We start from the raw sequence: 22750 nt of genomic DNA, 5'->3' as shown, positions 1-22750 counted from the left end.
GGTGCTGTGCTCACATGGTGTACCACAGGAGGCCACGCTGTACTGGAGGAGGAGCCCAATCTCAGAGCATGGGCTGGGAGTCCCAGAGCTGGAAGGAACTGGTTCCCAGCTCACCAGCTGCTGGGTGGAATGGGGGAGCAGCAGCCTCCCTTCCCTGTGTCCAACGTGGACAGCCTTGCCTTGCCTGCCAGCATGGAGCGGTCGACTTGTCTGAAATGGGTCAATTTAAAAGCACAGCAACCAGGGTGATGCTTCCAAAGTTCCTGTATCACAGCAAGCAGAGCAGAAGCACCGACCTGTCACCAGTCTCGAGGTGTGGAGAGGTCCCTGCCCTAGTCCCCGGTACAGGTTTGCCAGTGATGGACCAGAAATTGCTCTGAGCAGCCAGCTGCAAAGAGCCACTGCAGCGTCACTCTGAGAGGCCAACTCCACAAAGCCACGCAGGCACAGGAAGGGCAGTGGGGTTAGTCGAAGCATGAGCAGAGTTAAAAAGGTTTAATGGATCACAAAGAGACCTGCTGGACAGCTTGTATCCCCACAGCACAAGCACACAATATTAGAGATTAGTTCAAACATCTTCAGAAGTCCCAAGAATAGCCTAAATAAATGAAACCGAAGTCAACACAGGCTTCTTAACATTTATTAATTAATCTGTCAGTGCAAGGCTGCTAATTAATGTCAGGCTTGTCTGCAGCACAGGGAGAAACCTATCAGCCACGATGAACATTTGACAGCCTTGTAGGTGTGAAAAATGCCAGCTACCCAGCCGGGAGGGTACACAGAAAGCACATCCGCATGTCATCCAAATCCTTCATCCTTCATCCTCTTCCTCAGCCAGTAAGATGCTTGTGAGCTGCTCCTCAGAGACAGTTAGTTCCTGGCAGACTCCCATGGCCTGACTGAGGTAGACAGCCAGTATATGTTTGCACTGGAAATAATAGCGCAGCCAAGTTAACAGCAGAGGCAACGCAGGAATGTCAAGCTCTATCTGGAAGCCACAAAAATCCATCCTGGCCAGAATGGGTCTAATGAAGCCCACAGCCCTCCCAGGAACATGGTTTCCCCTTGGCACGCCGAGCCCCGGTGCTCCCGTTGCCCCAGGTCACTTCTGCCACCAGGATAATGTAATGCAGGGATCTGACACCCAGCAAAGTGTTACCAGCTCCCGATGGCCACCCCACAACTGCAGACCAGTTGGTTACCCTGAGCCCTTCCTTGCTGGCACCAGGTGAACTGCACCACCTCATCAGCCAGACTCCATGTGCCAGTCCCATCAGGGGCAGTAGCCCTTGTTCCAAGAGACCAGGGATTATTCATCTCTTGAAAGTCAGAACAGTAATGTCTAATTAAGAACAAAAGCCCTCCCTGGCCCTCGTAAGGCCTATCTCCACCCAAATACCATGACTCCCAGAGGCCAGATTATGCAGTGGGTCAGGCTCAGCCTGCGTGGCCAACTCGACACTCATGCGTTGCTCAGGTTCAAGGAGCAGAGCACAGCCTGGCTCCTTGTCCCGGCCCCAAGTTAAGGCAGACAACTTACCAGAAGGCTCTCGCTCTTCTGCAGTACAGTAAAACCAAACGCAGGACACGTGCAGAAGTGGCAGGAACTGTAGCAGGTGTAGAGTTTGCCTGAGCTCCCGAGGACCTGAAACAACGGCAGCCGCAGCGGGTGGGAGTCAGAGGCAGCATTCACTTTTAATTTCCCCAACTCTAGCCTGTACCTGGCCCGGTGTCCTCTCCACAAGCACTCACTGCATGCAACAGGCGAGCAGGGGCTGCAATACAAAAGTGTTCCCAAACACTGCGCCGACCCATCTAAGTTTGAAGCTCCTCAGCTTTCTCATGGCCTCTACATGCTTCTCCCACTGAAGGCAAGGAAGTGCTCCTGGACCTGCAGACCTCAGCTCCAGTGACTTGTCTGCTGCTGAGAGATCAGGCAAAGGGCAGTGCACAGAGCTCCCTCCCCTGACTTCCCAAACTGGCAGCACAGCCAACTGCCAGCCCATGCAGTGAGCTCCCTCCCCCAGCACTGGCAGACACAGGATAGTTGAAGATGACAAAGACTCTCTTGTCACAGAAAGCTCATTTGTGAATCCAGGGCCACCGTGGACCTGGGGGTGGAAGGAGAGCAGCAGTGAGCACTCACAGGGAGGCCTTTTCTAACCAGCTCCAGTGGCTGGAGGCTGCAAAGGCTCCTGCTGTTCTGCTCCCAAAACCAGCTGCAGCTATTGGAATCCAGTTTTGTTTGAATAAACAAAGCTGAAGTCTCCAGAGAAGAAGCCTCCCTGCTCCATCTCTGGTTTGGGAACAGCACTGCCTCCTTTTCCCACATCCTGTTCCTCTGCACGGCTGGTACTGAGGCATATTCCCTCTGCACCACGGGCACGGGCCGCAGGCAGCCAGGTGAGGGAAGCATTAATTTCCAGCATGGAGAAGCTGACAGGCAAACTGTGAGCTGCTGGAGCTGACTGCATGGTATAGAAAAGCCAACCTACGGATTATTTCTCTTTTGCTTTCTTCAAGACTGGAAAATAGCTTTTAGAAAGCTACTTTAAGAGTCAACTGCTCTGCCCTCCTCCCACTGCAAAGGAAGGGTCTGCAGGAGCAGAACACACCTGCAGACATGTGCTCAATAGCACAGACTTTACCAATGCTCTGAGGACTAAACCGAGTGCACTCCCATGGCCAAAACACAGTTACCACAGAATATTTGCCATGATGTGTTTCATATCTGCCACAGTGAGAGCAAGTGCTTTGTGTCAGCTCTGTGGCCTTGACAGCTGGCACTACCTCCCCCTGGATATTCCAGAGGATGGCGAGGATTTACATGGGTGTAATCACCAGCAGTGTCCTCCTCTGCACAAGCCTCTGGGCTCTCATGGCACACCACACTCCTCTCCCACACCAGGCTTTAGATTCTGGTTGGGTTTGTGGCACACATACACCTAAAGCCAAAGGTAAACACAAAAAAGTGAAAAGACGGTGGAGCTCTGCAGAGTGCTGCTCCCCTCCAGGACGCCGCTGGCACTGCTAAGCCCTGCCAGAGAAACATCATCCCTCCCAATCCAGAGCTGCATTTGCCAGGGGAGCCTTCCCCTGTCCCTGCAGCTCTCTCTGCACCCCTTGCCCAACAGGTAATGTCCACAAGTTTAAGCTCTCCCACAGAAGCACCTATGCCTCATGATATTCCCCCCACTCCCAGCAGATTCAGGACACAAGACTCACATTCCCATTTCAGGGTAAACCATTCTTTTTTCAGTCTGGCCTTTACCCGGAGCCCTCCTTATACTCCAGGCTGAGTTTGTTTCACTTGTGATAAGTTTGTTTTTCTCTAACCCCTTTGATTGTTTTTTCCAAGATGAAGTATTCCGATGGTGCCTGTCCCTCAGAAGTGTTTTCCTTTGAGGAGGGGGGGGAAGTCACAGACACTGCCAGATTTGGGCTGAGTTTAGCGTTCCCCCGTCCTGACCTAGATGGCAAGAATACAGCCTCTGCCTAATAAGGCAGAATCTAAAATCCAAAGACCAAGAGAAAAAGGTGCCTCTGTTTCTGGGCAGCTGCAGCCAAGCCAGGCACTGGGGTGCTCTCTTGGCCCTGCGATGCTGTGAGATTTCCTTCCGCTGCCCTCATCTCCAGGCAGTTGCTGGCTGCACAGCAAGGAAAAATCACCTTGGTGGTGGTGTCCCTGCCAGCATGTGGGGATGCAGGAGGGCAGCTACTGCTGCCACCAGCATACAGCTAGGCAGCCCCACAGTCTGTGCCAGGACCTGATGCTCAAATCCTTCACAGTGGGGCAGGCTGCCATACAGTTCTAGGAAATTAATTGAAAAAAGACATAAAAAAAGAAGAATGCAATAAAAGTGCAGGATGTGAGCAATGCAAGTGACAGTTGGCAGGAGGGCTAAAGCACCTCCTCTGCTCCTGCTGACTGGCTTCACTCCCACAGCTCACGGCATTTCTGCAACTCAGGCATAGCTAACAGGTGCCCCAACTGGCGCCTGCTCACCACTTTACACTTCTGTGGAATCCAGCACAGCTCCACCATCAGCCAGCATCCACCATCTCTGCAGCAGGTAAGACTTATTTATCCCTGACCTGGAATTACAAGGGTTGGCTTTCATGTGCAGCACAGGCAGGTATTACACAAGCTCTTCTGGGATAATCAACAACTCTGAGGTAACATCAGCCCCTGAATACCCCATAGGTGCTACTCGTCTATTAAGTGGCAAGGGTATTAATGCCCAGGCATTAAATGACAAATCATGCTTTCACTTGACTGAGGGCTCTTTCCTCTCCCATCTCAGTTCCTGAGGGCAAGATCTACCTACACTACTGACTGCAGTCCTAGGGCCTGTCCGAGTAGAGCCATTTTCACCTGAAGCAGTACCTAAGATGTGCTGGGTGATATGGAACTCAAACAGCATTTTAACCTGTGAAGTATCAACATCTCAGATTTGGCTGTGATGACCCAGAGGAGTTTCACAATAGAACCAGCCTCATGGCCTCGATGAGAACAGTTCTCCAGATCCAGCTGCAAGTGAAAGCACCACCTCACATTCCAGTTTGACCACAACTGGGTGCAAACGGCAGAGCTGCCTTTCTGGGGAATAAGTGAAAGAGATGACTGCGTGTGTCCCGGCAGCTACGGATGCTCCCCCACACCTCACTGCGCTTCCTCTGCTGAGGGAGAAGTGCACACAGCTGGGGTACGTGTCTACACCACACACACACACATGAATGAAGAACCAGTGACGTTACCCAGCTACTCTTAAGTGCAGTATCCCACTCAGTGTTTCAGTTTCTACAGCCCTAGATTGTGTTCCTGGCAGGGCTCCAGCCAGCAGCCTCAGGGGAGGCTCTGCTCTTTGTTTCTGTATCTCAGACAGCTGTGCTGAGGAAGAATTTCGCAATGGGACCAGCCTCACACCCCCCAGAGAAAATGTCTCTTCAGATTCCTCTGTTAATGAACTCATCAACATGGCCTTAATCAGCAATCAAGTTCCACTGAAGAGGAATGCTGCTCAGGAGCACATGTGCACTTGCAGGCTGCCTGTCAGCTGGGAGGACACAGACCCCAGGTGATGTAATGGGGGGGCCACTCACATCACATCCCTCAGCTACAAAGTGCCTGGCTGAACGCTGGGCTTGTCCTACATCAGCTCCTGGTGACCAGCTCTGACTCACCTGCCCAGGGGCTCCTTCCCTGCAGGGGAATCAGTGGCTCCCTCTACCTGAAGAGGCACGAGGAGAGCAGTTCTACACTTGCTCTTTTTCAGTGTGCCCAGCTGAGCCAACTGTTGGGGCCACCAGTAGATATTAATCAATCAATTAATCCTACACTCCCATTTGGTGACTGCAGGACTGCCTCCAGAGGGAATTTTTGGCCCCTCACTTCAGTGGGGGAGAGGGCTGGGCAGTGTGGGGGGGGTGTCTGCTTTGCAGCAGCACACGCAGTTTGAGGCAGCACTGTTCAGCAACGACCCTGCCTGGATCAGAACAGGGTGTCAGGACAGCACCCAGCACATCAAAGTCCTCTTGCCATGATTCTCTGATCCTCCTCCGTGTCTCATGAGGCTTCCTGCATCTAAGAGATGAATATTAGACCTCTTAAAAGGCAGATAACTCCGCCATGCTGCAGAAAAGCTGTGAGCATGTGAGTACACATTTAGCTCCCTGGGAAGACCAGAGGCTCTAAGCAGTCCGCCTCATCCTTCACGCAGAAGGGTGCTAAGTGAAGACTCTCCATCCCAGCCTGCAAAGCTCTGCCTTAGCCTGCATGGCCTGACAAAGCTCTGTGAGGAGAATGTGACTGTTCTCTGCCCAGTGGCATATTCAGCTGAGCAACAGTAAAAAAGGAAAAGCCTTTAAGTATGCCGTCAGTGAGGCAGCTGGTGTCTAAGGGTCCTGGAAGCAGTGCTTCTTAGACTTTATCAAATATCCACAGGCAAACACTCAACTCAAATCAAAGACTGTGTTCTTGAGCTCTGTAAGTTTATGAATCATGTGTCTCTGGAGGGGCTGATGTCCCCTCCAAGGCCCAGAAGTGATAAAGACTCCTGTGTAAATCAAGGAATGCAAGCTCTGAACACATGAAAAATGTTTGTGTCATTACCTAGGCCTGGCTTCACAGCTCTTCTCTTGCTCTAGGTAACCCCAAAGCATCTCAGCACCGCCAGTGAAGGAGAGAAGGCCCTTTCCAGGAGGATATTTGGAAATGTTCCTCTTGGCTGCTGCAACAGTGAGCAAAGAGATTCCCCCTTTTCTGGTGTGTGAAAAGGCACAGCACCAAGTTCAGCAACGGAGGAGGCTGTGCTATCTGAGGGGGCTAGAAGTGAGTGCTAAGTAGAAGGAATTGGGTGCTCCTTCACCAAAATCTTATGGACACAGGGTCCCACTGCCTTAGCTAGGGCACAGCACACTGTGCCTCTGGCTCTGTGACCCCATGGGCTGGATGCAGCTGGGCAAAGCTCACAGAATGGACAGACTGTCCCCAACCGAGATGCCACCAGTTGTCCTGGTTTTGTCTGGGATAGAGTTAATTTTTCTTCTTAGTAGCTAGAACTAGTGGCACAGCAGAGTCAGGAATTCTCCATCCCACTGAAAAGTCAGAAAGAAGTGCCAGTGGTTCCTCTCTTCTTCGAATGAGCCTCCACTCTATCTCTGATCCTGTGCTGTATGAGGAGTTTGATCTTTACGGCTAAGGCGAGCTCTTCTCCCTAAAATGCCGTTTTATGAAGATGTTTCTGTGATTCACAGACTTGGCTACAGTGAACTAGAATGAAACTCATGTACTTGGCCTGCACTGCTTCCTTCCAGGCAGTAAAGATCCTATCACCAAGTAGAGGTCAGGAGTGCTCAGGACACAGGACTTGGAGTGAAACAGGGAAAGAAATGCAGTGATGGCAGATAACACTGTTGTGTACAGTTTGTCAGAGGAAGAACTGCATTTGCTGGATAGGATGAAAGTAATAAAGCAAAATTAGCAATCCCTGGAAAACTTACTTTTGACTGTACCCACAAACATGTCAGAAATTGTCTCTGACTGGCTGGGGGCCATAAAGAAAATGGTAGTGTACCATGCTGTTCTAATTCTAGTCCGTGGCTACTGCTCTCTGGTATCACTTTAGGAGTTTGTAGAACACTCTTATTCTCTCCATGTTTATCCTAGTGCCCTTCCATGTTCTACAAATATTGGCCCACATGTCAACTGGAAACCATCAGAAAGTAAGACTGAAGAGGAGAAAACCAGTGTGTACCTGGTACGCAGTCCTTCCGCTGGGGGATGTGACTCGGGTGACAGAACGCTGATCCACTAAATCCAAAGCTGGGACAGCAGATGGGCCAAATATGAACTTCAGCCTGAAAGAGAACGTGTCTCTAGTTAGGTCACACCACAAGAGAAGACCACCTGTCTCAACCTTAATCCATATGATTTAGCCCCATGGAATCCTGAAGGCCTGTAGCCAAAGGTTCTCATTGCCTCCCAAAATCCCACCAGTTACAGCTCCATTAATTACGCTGCCCAGCAATGAAATGCATTTGCCATTCAGAGCTTCACTGGCTTTCACCAAGTGACCACCAATCCCTGCCCTGTCCCTCTGAGACAATCTCAGCTGATAATCATTCTCCTGGAAGACAGAGAGTTTTTAATCCTTAAGGACAGCCTCCACTCTGCCAGCTACCTGGACCGCCTACACGGTTTTTGATATTCTTAAGAGAACTTCCAAATTTCCAAGCTGCTCCCAAACAGTCCTACATTTCTTTGCAAAATCCCACTCAGATTTAATCACAAGGCATTTTAAAGATTTTTCCTATACAGAACATTACATCTTATGTTTCTTCAGCACTAAGACCCAAACACTATTCTGGCTGCCTGCTGCACAAACAGGACATGAAGTGGTTCCTGTCCTGAACTAAAATGAGACGAAGTGCATCAGAGACACAGAAGTGGGATTTTTTTAGCTGGTCTCTATGTCTGTGACACAGTGTTAGACATATAGGTGAGGAGTTATCTTTGAGCAGCATTTCTGGCTTGACAGTCACTTTACAGATCACCAATTATTGCAAAGGGAGTGTAGATGAAGTAAGAGACACAGGTTTTCCTTTCAGTGATCTGATCAGCCTTTTTGTTAGTATTCTGACAGTTCTTCTGAAACAAACTCTGTGTAGACAGAGCACTGGCGCTTAACCAATTTATCAAACAGTGAATCTAGACTCTAAAACTGGAAATTTTGCTTCTGCCCAGCGCCCTAAATATACCTGGTCTTCTTCAGGGGAAACTGCACCTCTGGCAGCAAAAGCAAGACACACTGCAGAGAAAAAGCAGGAAGGAAATCCTGGGGGATGCATAGTGCTGGGGATCCAGCAGAGGTTACAAGCAACAGGCAGTGTCACACTTGCAGCCCAATTATCCTTGTTGCAGTAAACTGTGAAACTGCCACATGAGCACAACAAGCATAAATAGGGATTTTAGTGGGGGCAGTGCCAGGTAAACAAAAGCACATAGAGGCAGACTTGCTAATGCTAAGGGAAAAAGAGGCTTGTGCTGGGACACCTTAATGGTACATACAGGCTGTCCTGGATGAGTTGCCCTGGATCAGATTATTGATCAGGTGGTCTTGAATTCCACCTCCAGTCATGGCCCACACATAGTGCCTCGGAGCAAGGAGAGAGCAAGGATGATACATAGCTCCTTGAGCAATAGGAAATGCAGCAGTAGAGCTTCTTCCTCATCTCAGGGAAACTGGTTTACACCCTGGAGAATGAATGAGTCATTTTGTAGTGATCACATCTCCTCTACCACAGCCACTGTGATATAAATGATTCTTTATCTACCGATCAAACTTAATCAACAGGAAACATAAAGACCATCAGGAAAATACTTAAGACACTCCACTACACATGGAGCCACAGGATAGCAGTAGTTTTATATCTGTAATTCAGTCACCAGCAGGGCTCAGAGACAGCAAATTTATTCCAGATAAACACCCAGGGACAGCACATGCCTTATGTCACTCGACCCTCCCTAAAAACCCTTTCCCTTTTCTTTCCTTCCAAGCAGGACACATCACCATGCAGGGGTGTATCACTGCACCGCATTTATGGATCAGAGAGTACCTGGAATGGGGTAAAGACAAGGTTAGCCAGGTTTGCTCAGGTACACGTTTGCCTCCTGCAAAATGCTGCCTTTACACAACTCTCTCCTTGGCCTCAGTGCTGTGAGGCAGCACCATGGAGGGATGTCCTGGTGTCTGGCTGCTGCTGTGCTCGGTGCTGTAAAATTCCACACCAGAAAGTGGAAAAAAGAGAGCTGTGAGTGCTGAAGGCACAGTAATTTCCATCTACAGTCTCATTGTCTGCACATCCCTGCAAGGAGGATTTCAGCTCCTGCTGATGTGCAAGGGTATATGACAAGCTGTATGTCCAATATGGACATCTGTACCTTTAGCCTATTGTCCAGACAGCTCACAGGCTTAAAAGTTATTCCAGACCTGTATATCCAGCTGCTCTGAATGTGCTCCAGAGAGTTCAGAGGCAACTGAGTTAACTTTACAGACCTTTTATCCGCTGAGAAAAATCTGTGTAGTCTAGATTAGTTACAAGGGTAAACAACAAGAAAATCAGCAGTGATGAAAAGATAGTACAAAACATGAGCAGGAGAACAGGAGAAAGCAGGGGAACATTTCCAACTCCAGTGAAGACACAAAGAGCCAAGGCAGAGCCCTGGCGTCTCAGCAGCATGGCTGACCTACGCGTCTGAGTCAATCTCATTGATAGCAAGCCAAGCAGACAGACTTATTCCAGGAAGGACAAAACTTCAGTTGCACAAACTCAAGGCAATAAGGATTGGCTTCATCTGAGGACTGAGAGGAGGTGGGTGGGGGAACACTCAATGTAAGACATTCCTTAATGATTAGGTGTGGGACTATAAGGGGGCTGAGTTTAATGAGTTTCAGTAACTCTTTCAAATTTGGGGAATTCTTTTTCCATGTATATAATTTGATCAGTCTAACAGGAAATAAGTAAGGAATGCCCAGAGGAAATTCAAGGACTTCAGAGATTTGGAATAGATTCATAAATTAAATCAGAATACTTCTGAGCCTCTGGTCATAGGGAATTGATGGAAACCCGACTGCCAAGAGTTACCACCCAACCGTTACTAAACTTAACAAGGAAATTTCTTTCCCCTTCTTTTCTTTTGTGACAAGAAGGAAACAAAAAGTTACGAGACTTGTCAAATACAGTCCCACCCTTCAAAGGCCACTGTGGTCCCCGAAGGGGGAGCCAGCATGCATACCTTTCACAAGGGATATGTTAGATAACTTCAGACCCAAAGATATTAAGGCCTGAAAGGTTCCTGGTGATCCCTTCTCCTGGATATTACAGGCAGGCAGAAACACAAAGTTAAAGATTAATCTGAAAAGCCTTTCTCACTGTGGTGGTGCCTTTTCTCTGCCTTCAACACCAATTAGTGAGGGCTGCAGAAGTTGTGAAACTTGCATCTCTTAGGAGACTGCTTGGGAATGACTTAAACATTCACAAGCTTCAATCAACACAAGGGCGATGAAGCTGTCCCAAGACTTCTTCAAAACAGAAGAAAACTAACTCTCAGGGTAATCTTCAAGTTAACAATTCTCTTGTGCAGAGAGATGATACGTTCACTTCTCCCTTTCTATCACACATGCCCATGACTCAAACAGAAGAAGGGATCTCTGGAAGCTGCTGTGCTCACGGTGATACGCACACAGTGGAAATGCAGCACTCCAGCGGCATGAATCACTCTGAAACACAGTCCACTCTCAGAGAAAACTCATGCCAGATCTAAGGGTGGACTCAAAGCTCAGGTTAAACATTCTGGGTTTCTGCATGTTTAATCCACCCAAATTAGAACAAGTCATCACAGGAGATTCCGAGATACAAAGATAATTTCATGAATCTCTGGAAAAACCCTTGAGATTGTCTCTGTGGACCTTCATTTCCACTACCAGCAAAAACAGGTAGCAACTCTGAATGAGAAACATGTACTGGTCAAACACAGGAAAAAAATAGCAGTACTCTGATGAGAGCAGATTATCAGCTGCCCTTTAGCAGGTTGCTTGGGACAAGAACTGAAGCAAAAGATACTTACCCCAGCAGCAGGTCATCAGGGACTGCAACAAAAAGAAAATGAAACGTGATTTTGCTGAACTTCCCCACTGTGAGAGACATCAACATCACCGGGAGGCTAGTGTCTCCCTGATGTACCCCCAGAGGCCACACAGGACTGCAGTGCTCTAGCCATCCTCTCTAGCCACCAAAAAGCAACAAGGAGCAGCAAAATGATCTGCTGTTGTAGTGCTAATGCACTTATCAAGTACAGCAATCAGAGCCACAGGGATTAATTTTAAAAAGAAATACAGAAGCCCAAACAGACTTACTTTTATAATATCCTACTTTTAAAAGCATACAAGAAAAGGCATGCAGCCTCAACATCTTACTCTGCCACTTTAAGAAGCTGGTTAAAAATATATATGTTGGTTTCCTTGAAACTCTCTTGGCATGAGTTGAGAACTCTGGCATCAAAACTTTAAAAATGTTGTTCTTTTCCCAGCATAGTCTTGCAGGGCGCCACTAGTTTATAGCTTTTTAAACACAGAAACATAATGTCTTTGCTTATTGGAACTTCTTGTTAAGATGGAAAGTTATACTTAAGAAAATGAGTCTGTTTGTTGTAGCTAACATCTTAGGCTCTGATAATCCAATATGGTATTTCTGTTATCACGAATGGGACACAGTGTACTATGTCTCTGTATTCCACTGGAAGATGAGGACTTTTGACTCTAAAGTCCTTTGTTCCAACAATTAAAAATATTCTCTATGACTTACACTGTTGGTTTGACTCTTCCAACTTTATTCTAATTTAATTCTTCAAAGTGATTGATCAGTTTGTTTCTGCAGTTATGCCTCAGTGTATGTCTTAATACTATTTTGGTCCTTTAAGGAGAAGTACACCTTAAAAGGAATGTTGACCTTTTTTCTTTTTCTTTCTAGTTTACAACGGGACTTATAAAGCTCTTTTTAGAAGTCACATGTAGATTTTGGACCTACTCTAACCTGACAGGAGCCATACTGCAAGTATGCCAAAACGCTGTCAATGTGCTCACTCTGACAGTTTAGACATGAAGTCTCTGCCCACTCCCTGCTAAAATGTAGTGCTCAGACAGACTTCTCTGAATGTTTATTCGGTTGGTTTTAGTTCAGTTAAAAATATTCCTTAAAGACACTTTCCTTAGAAAAAAACATTCTGTGGTACTTATCAAGTAAACACAAACAGTAATATTCTTTCAGTACAGATTACAGAACTACATTAGTAATCCAGAGCGCAATGAAAGTAATTGTTCTTAATTAGCTGCTAGAACTGGCCAAGATTTAACTGTTGGCTTGCTCTTACTTCATTCAAGCAATGGGAAAGTTGTTCTTTGCCCTGGGATCACTGACACAACACCCTCTGCCGGTCAGTGATCGTTTTTATGAAGATTTCCCTTTCAACCCTAGGTTTGAAATTAGCGAGTCTATAAAAACAGCAGTACAGTAGGCACAACAAAATGCCTGTCTACAGGTATGTAAATTATCATCCCTCAAGTGCAATCACCTAAACGACAAGCTCTAGGCAAGCAGAATTGTCCTAGGCCCCATGTTTAAAAAAAAGTGTCCAACCCAGTCTAATTTTTGAAAGGGGCCTGACTTTGATAAGGGGGCTGCTCCTCATTATCAGTGCTTCAAAGCCCTTCGTGTTGTCTCCAGACAGGGACACAAAAGCTGAAAACACTTGATACAACCTGCCACGCCTGACAGCAAAGGCCACCCCTTACGCGACAGTCTGCAGGAGAAGCAAACAAGGGGAGACCAACAACCCTCGTTGCTACCTGAAGGTTGGACAGTGCCAGTATTACTGGCCCACCGCCTGCTGTTCTGTTTTTCTTTACGTACCGTGTGAGGTCTCCTGAAAAGCCTTTCTGATCTCTTTCAAAAGCTCTTCTGCTACTGCTGGCAAGGTACTATCCATCTCACTGGCACTGCCCTCATGACTGGAAGGAAGACAGGAGAGAACAGGAGACAGTGGGAAATCATTAAGTTCACCGTAGATATTACAAACCAGGACAGTTTTTCTGGGCAGTGCTCTATCTCAACCCTGCAGTGAGCCCAAGGAAGGGCATCCTCAGCAATTTTTGAAATGTGTTTTTTTACACGTTCTTGGAAAAAAAAAAAAAAAAAAAAAAAAAGCGTTTCTCAAAAACACACGGGTGTTTTTCCGACACCCCCTGCCGTACAAACAGATCCCGGGGATGGGGACCGGGCGCGTACAGCTGGCAACAAGAGGCTCCGGCCTGGAGCATCCCGGCGCTGGGCCAAGGCAGCTCCGGGCAGGGGAGGCCGCACAGCCCACTCACCGCCGCCCGGGGCCCCGCGGCGGGGCGGGCCTGGCTGCCGCACGGCGGCTGCTCCCCGCTGCGGGCCCCGGGGGGCTCCGTTCGGGCCGGTGGGGCCGCGCCGGAGCTATTTAGAGACGCCGGTTCTGGGACGGCGACCCCGAGGCCGGGCCTACCTGGGACAGCGCGGCCATGCGGGCGCGTCTCCATAGCAACAAGCGGCCTTTGCCCCCGGGTGACGCGCGGGCCCGCGTCACGTGGCGGGGGCGGGCTCTTAAAGGGCCCGCGGGGAGAGGATGCTGGCGGCGGTTGTGCGGCGGGTTCTGTGTCGCCTGGCCGCCCGGCCAGGCCCCGCGGGGCTCCCGCTGCCCCGGGCCGCCTGGCGAGGCGGGGCCCGCGGGGAGAAGGCGGGCGGCGGGCCGGGGTTTGCGCGGCGGGGGCGGCGGCGGCTGGCCGGGGGTGCCCTGGGCTTCTTGGGAGGTGAGGCGGGCTGCGGGGCGGGGAGCGGCAGGGCGGCGGTGGCGGGGTGGTGGTCACCCGCGCCCCGCAGCCCTCTCCTTCTTCGCCAGGGACGTCGAGGAGGACAGCGAGGACGCCATTATCCTCCTGCTGAAGAGAGCGAAGGTGAGGCGCCGTCCCCCGCGGGCAGGGGGGTTCCCTCAGCGGGGCTGCGGCGAGGTGAGTCGCCCCTCGGTTTTCTCCCCTCTCGCCGCAGCTCAGCGTCATGAAGGGCGAGCTGGGGGAGGCCGAGCAGGTTCTGCACCAAGCCCTGCGGCTGTCGCAGCAGTCGGAGAACAGGAAAGCCATCGTCTACACCTACAGCATGGTGAGGCGGGACGGGGGGGCTGGCCCCTGTCGTGTCCCGGCCGTGGTAGAAAGCACCGCGGGGCCGCAGTTCCGTGTGCTGGGGCTGCAGTGCAGGTGGGAGGAAAAGCAGTTGCGCTGGGGTTAATCCCCGCAGCCTTGGGGGAGCTTCAGCACTGTCTGGTCTTTTCCAGATGGCAAACGTGGCCTTCATGCAGGGACAGCTGGACGATGTGAGTAACTCTGTTTTGTTTTGGTTCCTCCCCCCCCCACCCCGAATTTTAAGAGGCTGACATCTTGTGCGAGATCTTGAAGGTGTAGCATGCTGTGGCAAGGTGCATACTGAGAGTTGTGAGGCAGAGATCTCTCACCATAAAGCAGAATAATCTGCCCCGGGACTGCAGGCCCGTGGAGCACATGCTGTGAAGAAAGATGCGTTCATAGTTAAACTTTGAGCTCCAGCATGGCGTGCAAGGGAAGAAACAGTACTTACTGTTAAATGCCACAGTCAAGCGTTTGGATGGCTCTCCCACGAGAATCTGGGAAAGCCCTGAAAGCACACAAATGTGGTAAACTTATGGCTGGTGTAGCAGTCCTAAAGTAGACACTGAAAGGACCTAGTAGTTGGCAGTACCATTGGGCTCTGGTTAGCCTTTCACTTCTAACTGGTCTTGACATACAATGTAAATGACACAAATTGTGAGTCAGGTTTCTCCCAGTAGTCTGCTTTTAAGTGCCATCATTCCTCAGTATTGTCTTCAAAATTCTCATTTCAGGCCGAAAAGCTCTACAAAGCAAGTATGAGTTATTTGCTTGCAGAGGACACAAAAGAGGTATATTCTTCTGATAAAGGCTTTCAAGGGGAAGTATTAACAATTCTTTGGTCTATTCATTGGGCTGTAACACCTTCTACTGGAAATGGGCAACACTAGCTATGAGCTTGCCGGCTTTTCAGGAACTTCCTTTAATGGATGGCAGCTCTGGAGACAACAGGGTGGGGATTTTTAAGGTGTTAACTTGTTCTCTGACAAACCGATGTTTCTACTGGGGAGATGCAAGAAGAATGACAGTTGTGTTGTATGTCCTCCTGGCAGGATGACAATGCAATCCTTGAGATGTCCCTTAAGCTGGCCAGTATCTATGCTGCTCAGAAACAGTGAGTTCCTTGCTAAAGGCATCTTTTGCTTTTATCTCGGCTTCACAGTGGTAGTGGTGGCCAAGCAGAGGCTTTCCTCTAAGAATAGAGTGCCAGAGGAAGCTGTGATGTGACGAGATACCATGAACATCGAGGTTCCCACGGCCATGGTATTTGTCTAGCCACTGTCATGCAGCACAGTGATTGCTGTTAGGACCTGCCCAGCTTAGGGCAGAAGTTGCCACAGAGGAGGTAGCTCTTTAGTCTTAAATCCACACCTCACGGGAGAAGCAGCTTTTGAAGCAGCTGATGGCTGGTAACTTGTGGCTTCATTTTTCAGTACAGCAATGGCATGGGTTGCCTTAACTGGCCTTATCGGGAGGGATGGGCGTCCCTTCTACCTCTTGGATCCCTTAGCCCATGGGTCAAGAGAAAGGTCCAGGCCATGATCTAGAAGAAAGCACTGAGGGCAAGAAAGGTCTGGTTGAGAGCTAAAGCTGTCTTACAGGGCCTCTAGAATGAGGGTTTGAAGGTGTTCACCTCCTTGCCTTCAGGGATGGAAGGAGCCTTGCTTTGCTCAGTTGTTGCACTTTGCAGGCACAAATTAGCCCTGGCTGGCTACGAGTTCTGCATCCTGACCTTAGAGGAGAAGATTTCCAAGCAAAAGGACTTGCCTGAGGATGTCTTACCAGGTAGGACTGTCTTGTCAGCCAGAGGCTTCTCATTTATTTTTTTTTTCTCTATTTCCCCATCCTTGATGTTGCTTTCCATATTGCCTTCACGTCAGTCCCTTATCTTCACACTGCATGAGTTTCCTACTCTTGTAGGATGGAGACTCAGGCTTGATCTTGTAGAAGTGATCACTTCCACTCCTCTCTATTTGCAGCTGAAGAAAAGGCCAACACCCGTCTCTTGCTTGGGATGAGCCTAGACTCCTATGCTCGCTATCTCCTAAACGTTAACCAGCTCCCAGTGGCCCAAAAAATGTATGAGAAGGCTCTGCAGATATCAAATGATGTTCAGGGAGAGACTCATCCACAGGTGATGTGTACAATGGTAGTTGGACTGCTAGGGAAAGAAAGGCTAATCTCCTAGGGAATGAGGCAGCTTTAAAAGCAGCTTTGCTGGCATCAGATGTACACAGCACTAAATTAGGTTCTGCTTTCCTGCCAGGAAGAAGGAGCATGCTGATATATAAACATAAGACCCTTACTGAAAGCTTCTCTGGGAAATACTACTTTTACTAGTGTGACAGGGGTATGAGTGGTGCTCCTGCTGCCTTAGATTTCACTAGTCTTGAGGCTTCCTGTTCTGTCCTGGTGCAGACTGTGGTCCTGATGAATGACTTAGCAACTGTCCTGGATGCTCAGGGGCACTACGATGAGGCGCACTCCTATGTGAAGAGGGCAGCTGAGCTGGCAAAGGAGACTCAACACCCCGAGGAGCACATGGTGCTGAATAACCTGGCAGCAATTCTGATGCACAAAGGTAGGTAAATAAGTGTCCAGCCTGTGTCACTGTGCTTGTGCTGACTGTGGATGCTTATATTGTAGGATTGAACTATACTGTTATTTTTGTGCTACTATTTCCGGTTTAAGCAGCAGGTCTGCTGAGTTTGTGTAGGCAACCTGTGTTCTGTTCAAATTGAATTCAGCTGCTGAAGGATCCTTGCCAAGATAAATGCAGCACCAGTGCATCTAACTCAAAAGGTTGACAGGGGATCCTATTTCCTTTGTCCTGTATCTACAGTAACTAGTTCCAGAAAGACAGAGGACATGCTTGATGCTTGTTTCCATGAGATCTTAATGCTAAAGCAGCACCTTGTCCTATCATCACTGCTGCTGTCTAGCTCTCATTGTTGGCACCCTATGCTGAATGGTTTCTGAACCTCCCCAGTTCTTGATGTGTTCCAAGTAGTCCTTGCTTGTCCTTTTCATGTAGTCAGTTTCAGGAGGAGCAATGTAAGTAGCTAGCTGTGCCAACTTTTTCCTCTTGCTACAGAAGACTTCCTGCAAGCAAAACAAGTGTACAAAGAAGCTCTCAAGCAGGCACAACAGAAGGGAGATATTGCCTCTGTCCAGCATATCCAGGAAGAACTAGCTGAGCTGGCCAAGAGGAGAAAAGGCTCCAAATAAATTTGGCCACAGAGTCCAACCTTGAGGAGGCTGACAGCAGCAAGGGTTGGTCAGTACGTGCAGCCTGGGATGAGTCTGGTGCAGTTCTCCAGGGCAACAGCAATGAGGAGTTTAAGGGCTGCTTAACAAGAAGGGCTGCTATTGCCTAACAACTTAGCCCAAAATAAAGTTGTGAAATCTTAACTATGTAAATTTGTGGTGTAGTCTATGGTTAGAGTGACCTACTGTGCTAATGATTCAACTTTGTCTTGACTGCCACTGAAGTGCAAGTCTAGCCTGGTATTAATACTTAGTTAAGTCAAGGAGTAGTCATTTGCTACTCCTGACTGTTCACAGAAATATTCAGTTTCAAAACATAGCTGTAATAAAGCTAAGTCATGAAAAAGAAAACAGGCAGGAATTTTCTCACTCTTTACATGCTGGCTAGCACAACAGGGTCTCCTTTTGTCAGTGCTGCAGGTCAGTATGTATTAACTTCAACAGACCATTTCCTAGACTCTACCTGTACTATGACAGAGCTGTACCTCCATGCCCTTTTCAGACAGGTTGCTCTAAGATGGAGTGTTTTCCTTCAAAGCATTTAGCATCCAAAGATAGAACATGTCCTCTCAGAGGAGGTGTGAGACCATGTTACCAAAACAGAGCTGCTGTCAGAAATAAAACACTATGTTACCTTACCCTAGTCAAGAGCACACTAAGTGCCAAAGCTGTCCTCCCTTTTTGGAAAGGTCAGTGCTAGAATGCAGAGGCTTCCTGTTGGAAAAGACAGTATGTACAAACTGTCAGGTTTGTAAGCTACATGCTTTCATGTGACTCTAGTACAAAGAGCCTGCTTATACAACAGAATTTTTCAGTTCTGCCCTGCAGGGAAGCCTAATGTTAAAGACAAAGGAGAATTAAAACAGAAGTTATCAAATCTGTATTTAGCTAGGATAGCAGAGCTAACCATAATTCTGTCACTAACCGAGTATTATTTTAACCTCTCATTTGTAAGAACTGCAGCTGTTAATTGCAGCATTATTAGTTTACTTACAGTAGCATTAGTGGCTTCAGCTCTGCTTTAACTCTGAGCTAAGATAAGCTGTGCAGGTTTTCAAGAGTAGATGTTCATTGAAGCTGGAAAAACTTAAGTCACATACACAGCTTTGTTTTCTGCAAGCTTGGAAATAAAAACATGGCTGCTGCAGGCACGCTTGTACTAACAGAAAGGCTCTCACACATTAGAGCCAATCTTAAAAGTTCAGGTTTTTGTTTTTTGAGTGGCAGACCTTTGACACTCCAGCAGTGTTAACTGGGAACCCTGCAGCAGCCCCTAAGGGAAGCATTTTGCTTGTTCTCTTGAACATAGCTTGATGCTGCAAAACAAGAGGGAGACACAGGAAAAGCAAATGGAGAACTGATCCCCTTTATTGATTGGTCTGAATCCAGAAGTCACTGTCTACTGAAGACATTGTGTGGAAAAAAAAAGTTGAGTTTTATGATGCATGGGTTTTTCAAGTCTTAAATGATTTCATATCAGAATCACGAAACACATCAAGATGAAAGCATTGTGAAAGAGCTGATCAGAAATCAGTTAAAAATTTGTAGTAAACTATACTTTGTAAACATGATTTACAAACACCTTCCTGTTTGAAACAGGTCAGATGTAATTCCATACTTGAAGATTACTGGAATTGTGGTAAACCCTAACTTAGGCTCTGGAGAGGTTTTTACACTGGAGAAGTTAGAACTCAACAAACAAAAAAGCAGCAACATTTTATGTGCAAATGCCACTCAAGCTGTATCTTAGGAGAAAGTGACTATCCTACTTTGGAGATCTTGCTGCTGCAGCAGCAATAACATGAAGCTTTGCAATGAACATGCTATACTTACTGTACAGTTAGCAAAGACGTTTGTCTGTACATGCCTCTTTCACGTATTTGTTACACTAAGAAAGTGAGAAAAGTGAGTTTTAGAATGGAACTTAACTCTCCACTCCAAATTTAAATCTACAAAAAGGGCAGATCAACTTGTTTTCCAGTATATGTTGCTGTAGAAACAAAAAAAAAAAGTTAAAATAAGAGCATAGGCCTACAAACAGGATGAAAACTTCACTACTTTAAGCCAGAAAGGTAAAGAATGGGAGGGTGAGAAAAATCTTTCTTAGAGAAAGACTGCAAGGAGATTTAAGACTGCCAACTGATCTACTCTGATGCAGTGGTTAAAAAAAAAAAAGTAGCAAAATAATTCTGTATTTGCAACACACTGTCAAGTTTCCAAAGGAGTTCCTTTGGATTTTTTCTTTCCCACACTTTGGGCAAAAAGGCTTTCCTCTAAAGTACTCCAAGTAAATTTGCTATTGACAAATAGTTCTGTACCTCTTCCTCTGTGACTGGACCATTACAGTCCTTCCATAAGATGTAGAGCTTACACAGCTTAAGGTTACGCAGCTGCATTATAGCTTCCATACAACATATTGCAAATACAGTGTAAAATTAAAAATATTTTGACTGGAAAATAACTCAAGGCAAAGATTCTGTTCATCAATGAGATGCAAAAGCAGTTTGGAATCTGACAGACCACGCCACCCCCCGACTCAGTGCTATCTGTAAATCAGTCCTTCTACCCCAGAAGATTTAAATTCACTTCCTGAGGTCAGTGCAGCAAAATATAAGATGCTTTTGAAGATGGATGTCAGGACACCCTGTGATATCTCTAACCAGATGTATGTATACATGAGCTACAAGCATATCATAGGAGGCATTGATAGATGAATGATTAAGGAGACTCTCCTAGTACCATATACAATTTAAAAATAAAAATCACCCTAACAAGTATTGCACACTTTAGGAGTTAAGCCAAGCATTTGTAAGTACTTCCACCAAAAGCTTGCTTATAGGTCTAGGGATTGGGATAGGGATGTAGACTTTAAAATAATTATTACATAAAGGTTTTAAAATCAGACTGGAGGAAGGTAAAAATCACAGTACCTACTTCAAACTGGTTGTAACAGAAGCCAAATAGTTGACTCATGTGTTGCTCAATTATTCTATAAAAGCATTTTGTTTTATTTAAACTTGGGATGTAGAGGTTTTTCTTCTTAAAGGATTTGTTAACCCACCCAGAGCCTCTGTTCAGATAAGCCATTTGCTATGGTTAAATATGACAGTAAAATTTAGTAGCCTGTTTTGACTGCATACAATGCAGAAACAGAAAACACTAAGATAGGCTTTTGGGGCACAGTTAAAATTCCCAGTGTGCATAACAGTGAGGTATGCCTCCAGAAGCTGTTCTTTTTGTTTGTTTTTTGTTTGGTTTTGTTTTTTTTTTGTTTTTTTTTTTGTTTTTTTTTTTTATCCTTTTAAAAATGAACCATAACATACCCATGCAATAGTATTTCTGCAGTGTTGCTAAATAAAACCAACTGCACCAAAAATTTACAATGTGGCAGAATTTAAAATTCAAAGAAATATATCATCTTATTCCAGCGGACCGGACTATGTTAATGTACAGAATTCATTAAGGGGTCAGTCTTAAAAATCAACATTTTCACAAGAGCTTGAACACCACTGAGAAAGTGTGTCTAGGGAAAAAAAATATAAAAGCACAATGCCTGCAAGAAGTGGCATGGCATTAAATGGGCAATGATGCTAGGCTGGTAGGGAGGCTAGGGTTATGATTAGGCTAGGTTGGTAGGGAGGCTAGGGTTATGAAGAGTACTAAACACTGGAGAAAATGCTTAAAAAAAAAAAATTACAAAATGACCCCCAAAGTTTAGGCAATGATTTGAACATAAGTACACCAGATACTATAGCAAGGGAAAAAACACTGCAAAAAGTACTCTCTATTTACAGAAGAATGATTTAAAGACATTATGGTTTTCTTTACAAATAGATGTAGAACAGGAATAGTCCACATTTTTAAAAACTCTTTACATATTTATCTTTAGTAAGTCAACCTTCTTGATCATGATCCTCCAACACATGGCTTGTGCAGAAGGCATTTCACGGACTCTCCATCAATTCTTCATTGTGTGGCCCTTGCTCTCTTGGAAAGTCTGTATGGGCACAAGTCAAAAATAGATTTCTTTTTTTTGACCCGCAAATTTAAAAAAAAAAAATCTGCATAGTTCAGTCATCACTGTCAGACAGAGTCTCATATTGTGCTGAAAGCAGTGGTGCAGGCTCTCGCTCCCATATCCTGTTCTGTTGGTGAGTGGTTGCTTGGCTCATGGACGGTGGGGCACACGCAATGGATGTTGGCGGTGTACTGCTGAGCATCCTCATCGTCAACGGGTTGTAAGGAAACTGCGTTGAACCTGAATCAAAGAGAGTTTCTCCAAGTCAAAAACATGAGCTGCTCTAAGAGTTGTGTATCTGAAAGACAGACTGGTTTTGGTTGTGACAACTACCTGAAAATCTGCTTCAGAAAATCCTCATGTGCTGCAAACATTTCAACGATATACCAGTGTTAACAGCATGTCCACATCTGACCTTTCTACAGATATCACATCCCGTTATGTTAAGTTTGAAAGAAACCCATTTCTCACCTGTAGATGAAGGCCTATCTTCCCAGGTCCACACCGGAGTCTGTCTGTGGTAGTCCCCTTCTGAATGTACAGATGAGACAGAAGAAGGTCTTTCAGTTCCCAAATATCCCTGTCCAGGAATCGGAGACTTAGACTTCCTACTGTTTGATTTGCCAATTAGCTTCTGCTTGCTGACCCCCCCTCCTGGAAACAGAAGGGACAGATTTTACAAAAACATTTTAGCCTCTCTGTTTGTTTTTATAAATTATCACATAATAGGAAACAGGAGTTTCACACTGGTGCCTTCTGGAAGGCTGATTTACTACAATTAGTAACCATAAAGGCCCGTCTTCTAAGACAGCATTGCTAGAAAATCCCTATTTGTATCACGATGGAGTTGTATCTCCATTTTTAGGAAGGGAGATGTTTTCAGTTCAAGCTACCTCCCACTGTCACGTGTTCCTTATAGGTGATGTACTAAAAATGCATTTTCATCAAACCACTGAGAAGCTTTGAGTATCTAATACACCCTGTTATCTCTTCCCTGTTTCATCAGTCTTGTCGTTCTCCAAGAAATACTGGCTAATGCTCCTGAAGTCACCAGCATCATTTTGAAAGCCAGGACCATCAGAGGGAATGGAAACACCATCTCTATCACTTCTGGAGGAAAAATAGTGATTTTCAATGACACCAAGTTTATTCAAACCCTTGATTTTATCTTTTTCTTTAAGACCATGAAATATTTAGGAATTGCAATACC

At 46.6% G+C, this 22750-nt stretch overlaps 3 protein-coding genes across 8 annotated transcripts in view; 1 reads left to right on the top strand and 2 right to left on the bottom strand.

Annotated features, from left to right (window-relative positions):
* Positions 1–624: 624 nt before the first annotated feature.
* Positions 625–13698, bottom strand: ZSWIM7 (zinc finger SWIM-type containing 7). The gene is made up of 6 exons (XM_042791573.1): positions 13586–13698; positions 12970–13067; positions 11129–11150; positions 7257–7359; positions 1541–1645; positions 625–928 (listed from the first exon to the last, which is right to left on the bottom strand). Exons 2-6 carry the CDS (start codon positions 13043–13045, stop codon positions 812–814), a joined length of 423 nt encoding a protein of 140 aa, XP_042647507.1. The 5' UTR covers positions 13046–13067; positions 13586–13698; the 3' UTR covers positions 625–811.
* TTC19 (tetratricopeptide repeat domain 19) lies at positions 13666–22719 on the top strand. Of its 5 annotated transcripts, none has more exons than XM_042791571.1 (10): positions 13667–13889; positions 13960–14033; positions 14125–14235; positions 14408–14446; positions 14990–15046; positions 15308–15369; positions 15946–16040; positions 16235–16389; positions 16674–16836; positions 22547–22719. In XM_042791571.1, the coding sequence occupies exons 1-10, from the start codon at positions 13706–13708 to the stop codon at positions 22603–22605; spliced, it is 999 nt and encodes a 332-aa protein (XP_042647505.1). In that variant the 5' UTR covers positions 13667–13705; the 3' UTR covers positions 22606–22719. The 5 variants fall into 5 exon arrangements, with proteins under 5 accessions (XP_042647506.1, XP_042647505.1, XP_042647504.1 ...); XM_042791570.1 differs by lacking the exon at positions 22547–22719 and adding an exon at positions 17350–17666 and having other exon boundaries at positions 16719–16836; XM_042791569.1 differs by lacking the exon at positions 22547–22719 and adding an exon at positions 17353–17666.
* NCOR1 (nuclear receptor corepressor 1) overlaps positions 18873–22750 on the bottom strand; it is a 73466-nt gene continuing 69588 nt past the window's right edge. For both annotated transcript variants that reach the window (XM_033004695.2, XM_042791567.1), the window contains exons 46-47: positions 22012–22194; positions 18873–21780 (exon numbers count right to left, since the gene is read on the bottom strand). In XM_033004695.2, coding sequence (XP_032860586.2) covers positions 21593–21780; positions 22012–22194 — 371 coding nt within the window. In that variant the 3' untranslated portion in view covers positions 18873–21592. The remainder of the gene's footprint in view (positions 21781–22011; positions 22195–22750) is intronic.

The sequence above is a fragment of the Tyto alba genome, unplaced genomic scaffold (assembly GCF_018691265.1).
Source record: "Tyto alba isolate M040663 unplaced genomic scaffold, T.alba_DEE_v4.0 Super-Scaffold_19, whole genome shotgun sequence".
Taxonomy (NCBI): Eukaryota; Metazoa; Chordata; class Aves; order Strigiformes; family Tytonidae; genus Tyto; species Tyto alba.
Note: the sequence above shows the minus strand (reverse complement) of the source record. Positions and strands in the feature narration are given on the sequence as shown.

Excerpts from the sequence above, each read along its gene's own strand:
- TTC19 (XM_042791568.1), top strand. The coding sequence starts at position 13,706 with ATGCTGGCGGCGGTTGTGCGGCGGGTTCTGTGTCGCCTGGCCGCCCGG. Across the intron at positions 14,447-14,989 it reads TGCAGGGACAGCTGGACGAT|GCCGAAAAGCTCTACAAAGC; the intron begins GTGAGTAACTCT and ends TTCTCATTTCAG. Across the intron at positions 15,370-15,945 it reads ATCTATGCTGCTCAGAAACA|GCACAAATTAGCCCTGGCTG; the intron begins GTGAGTTCCTTG and ends TGCACTTTGCAG.
- ZSWIM7 (XM_042791573.1), bottom strand. The coding sequence starts at position 13,045 with ATGGATAGTACCTTGCCAGCAGTAGCAGAAGAGCTTTTGAAAGAGATC. Across the intron at positions 1,646-7,256 it reads GCGGAAGGACTGCGTACCAG|GTCCTCGGGAGCTCAGGCAA; the intron begins GTACACACTGGT and ends CCGTTGTTTCAG. Across the intron at positions 929-1,540 it reads AGAAGAGCGAGAGCCTTCTG|TGCAAACATATACTGGCTGT; the intron begins GTAAGTTGTCTG and ends TATTATTTCCAG.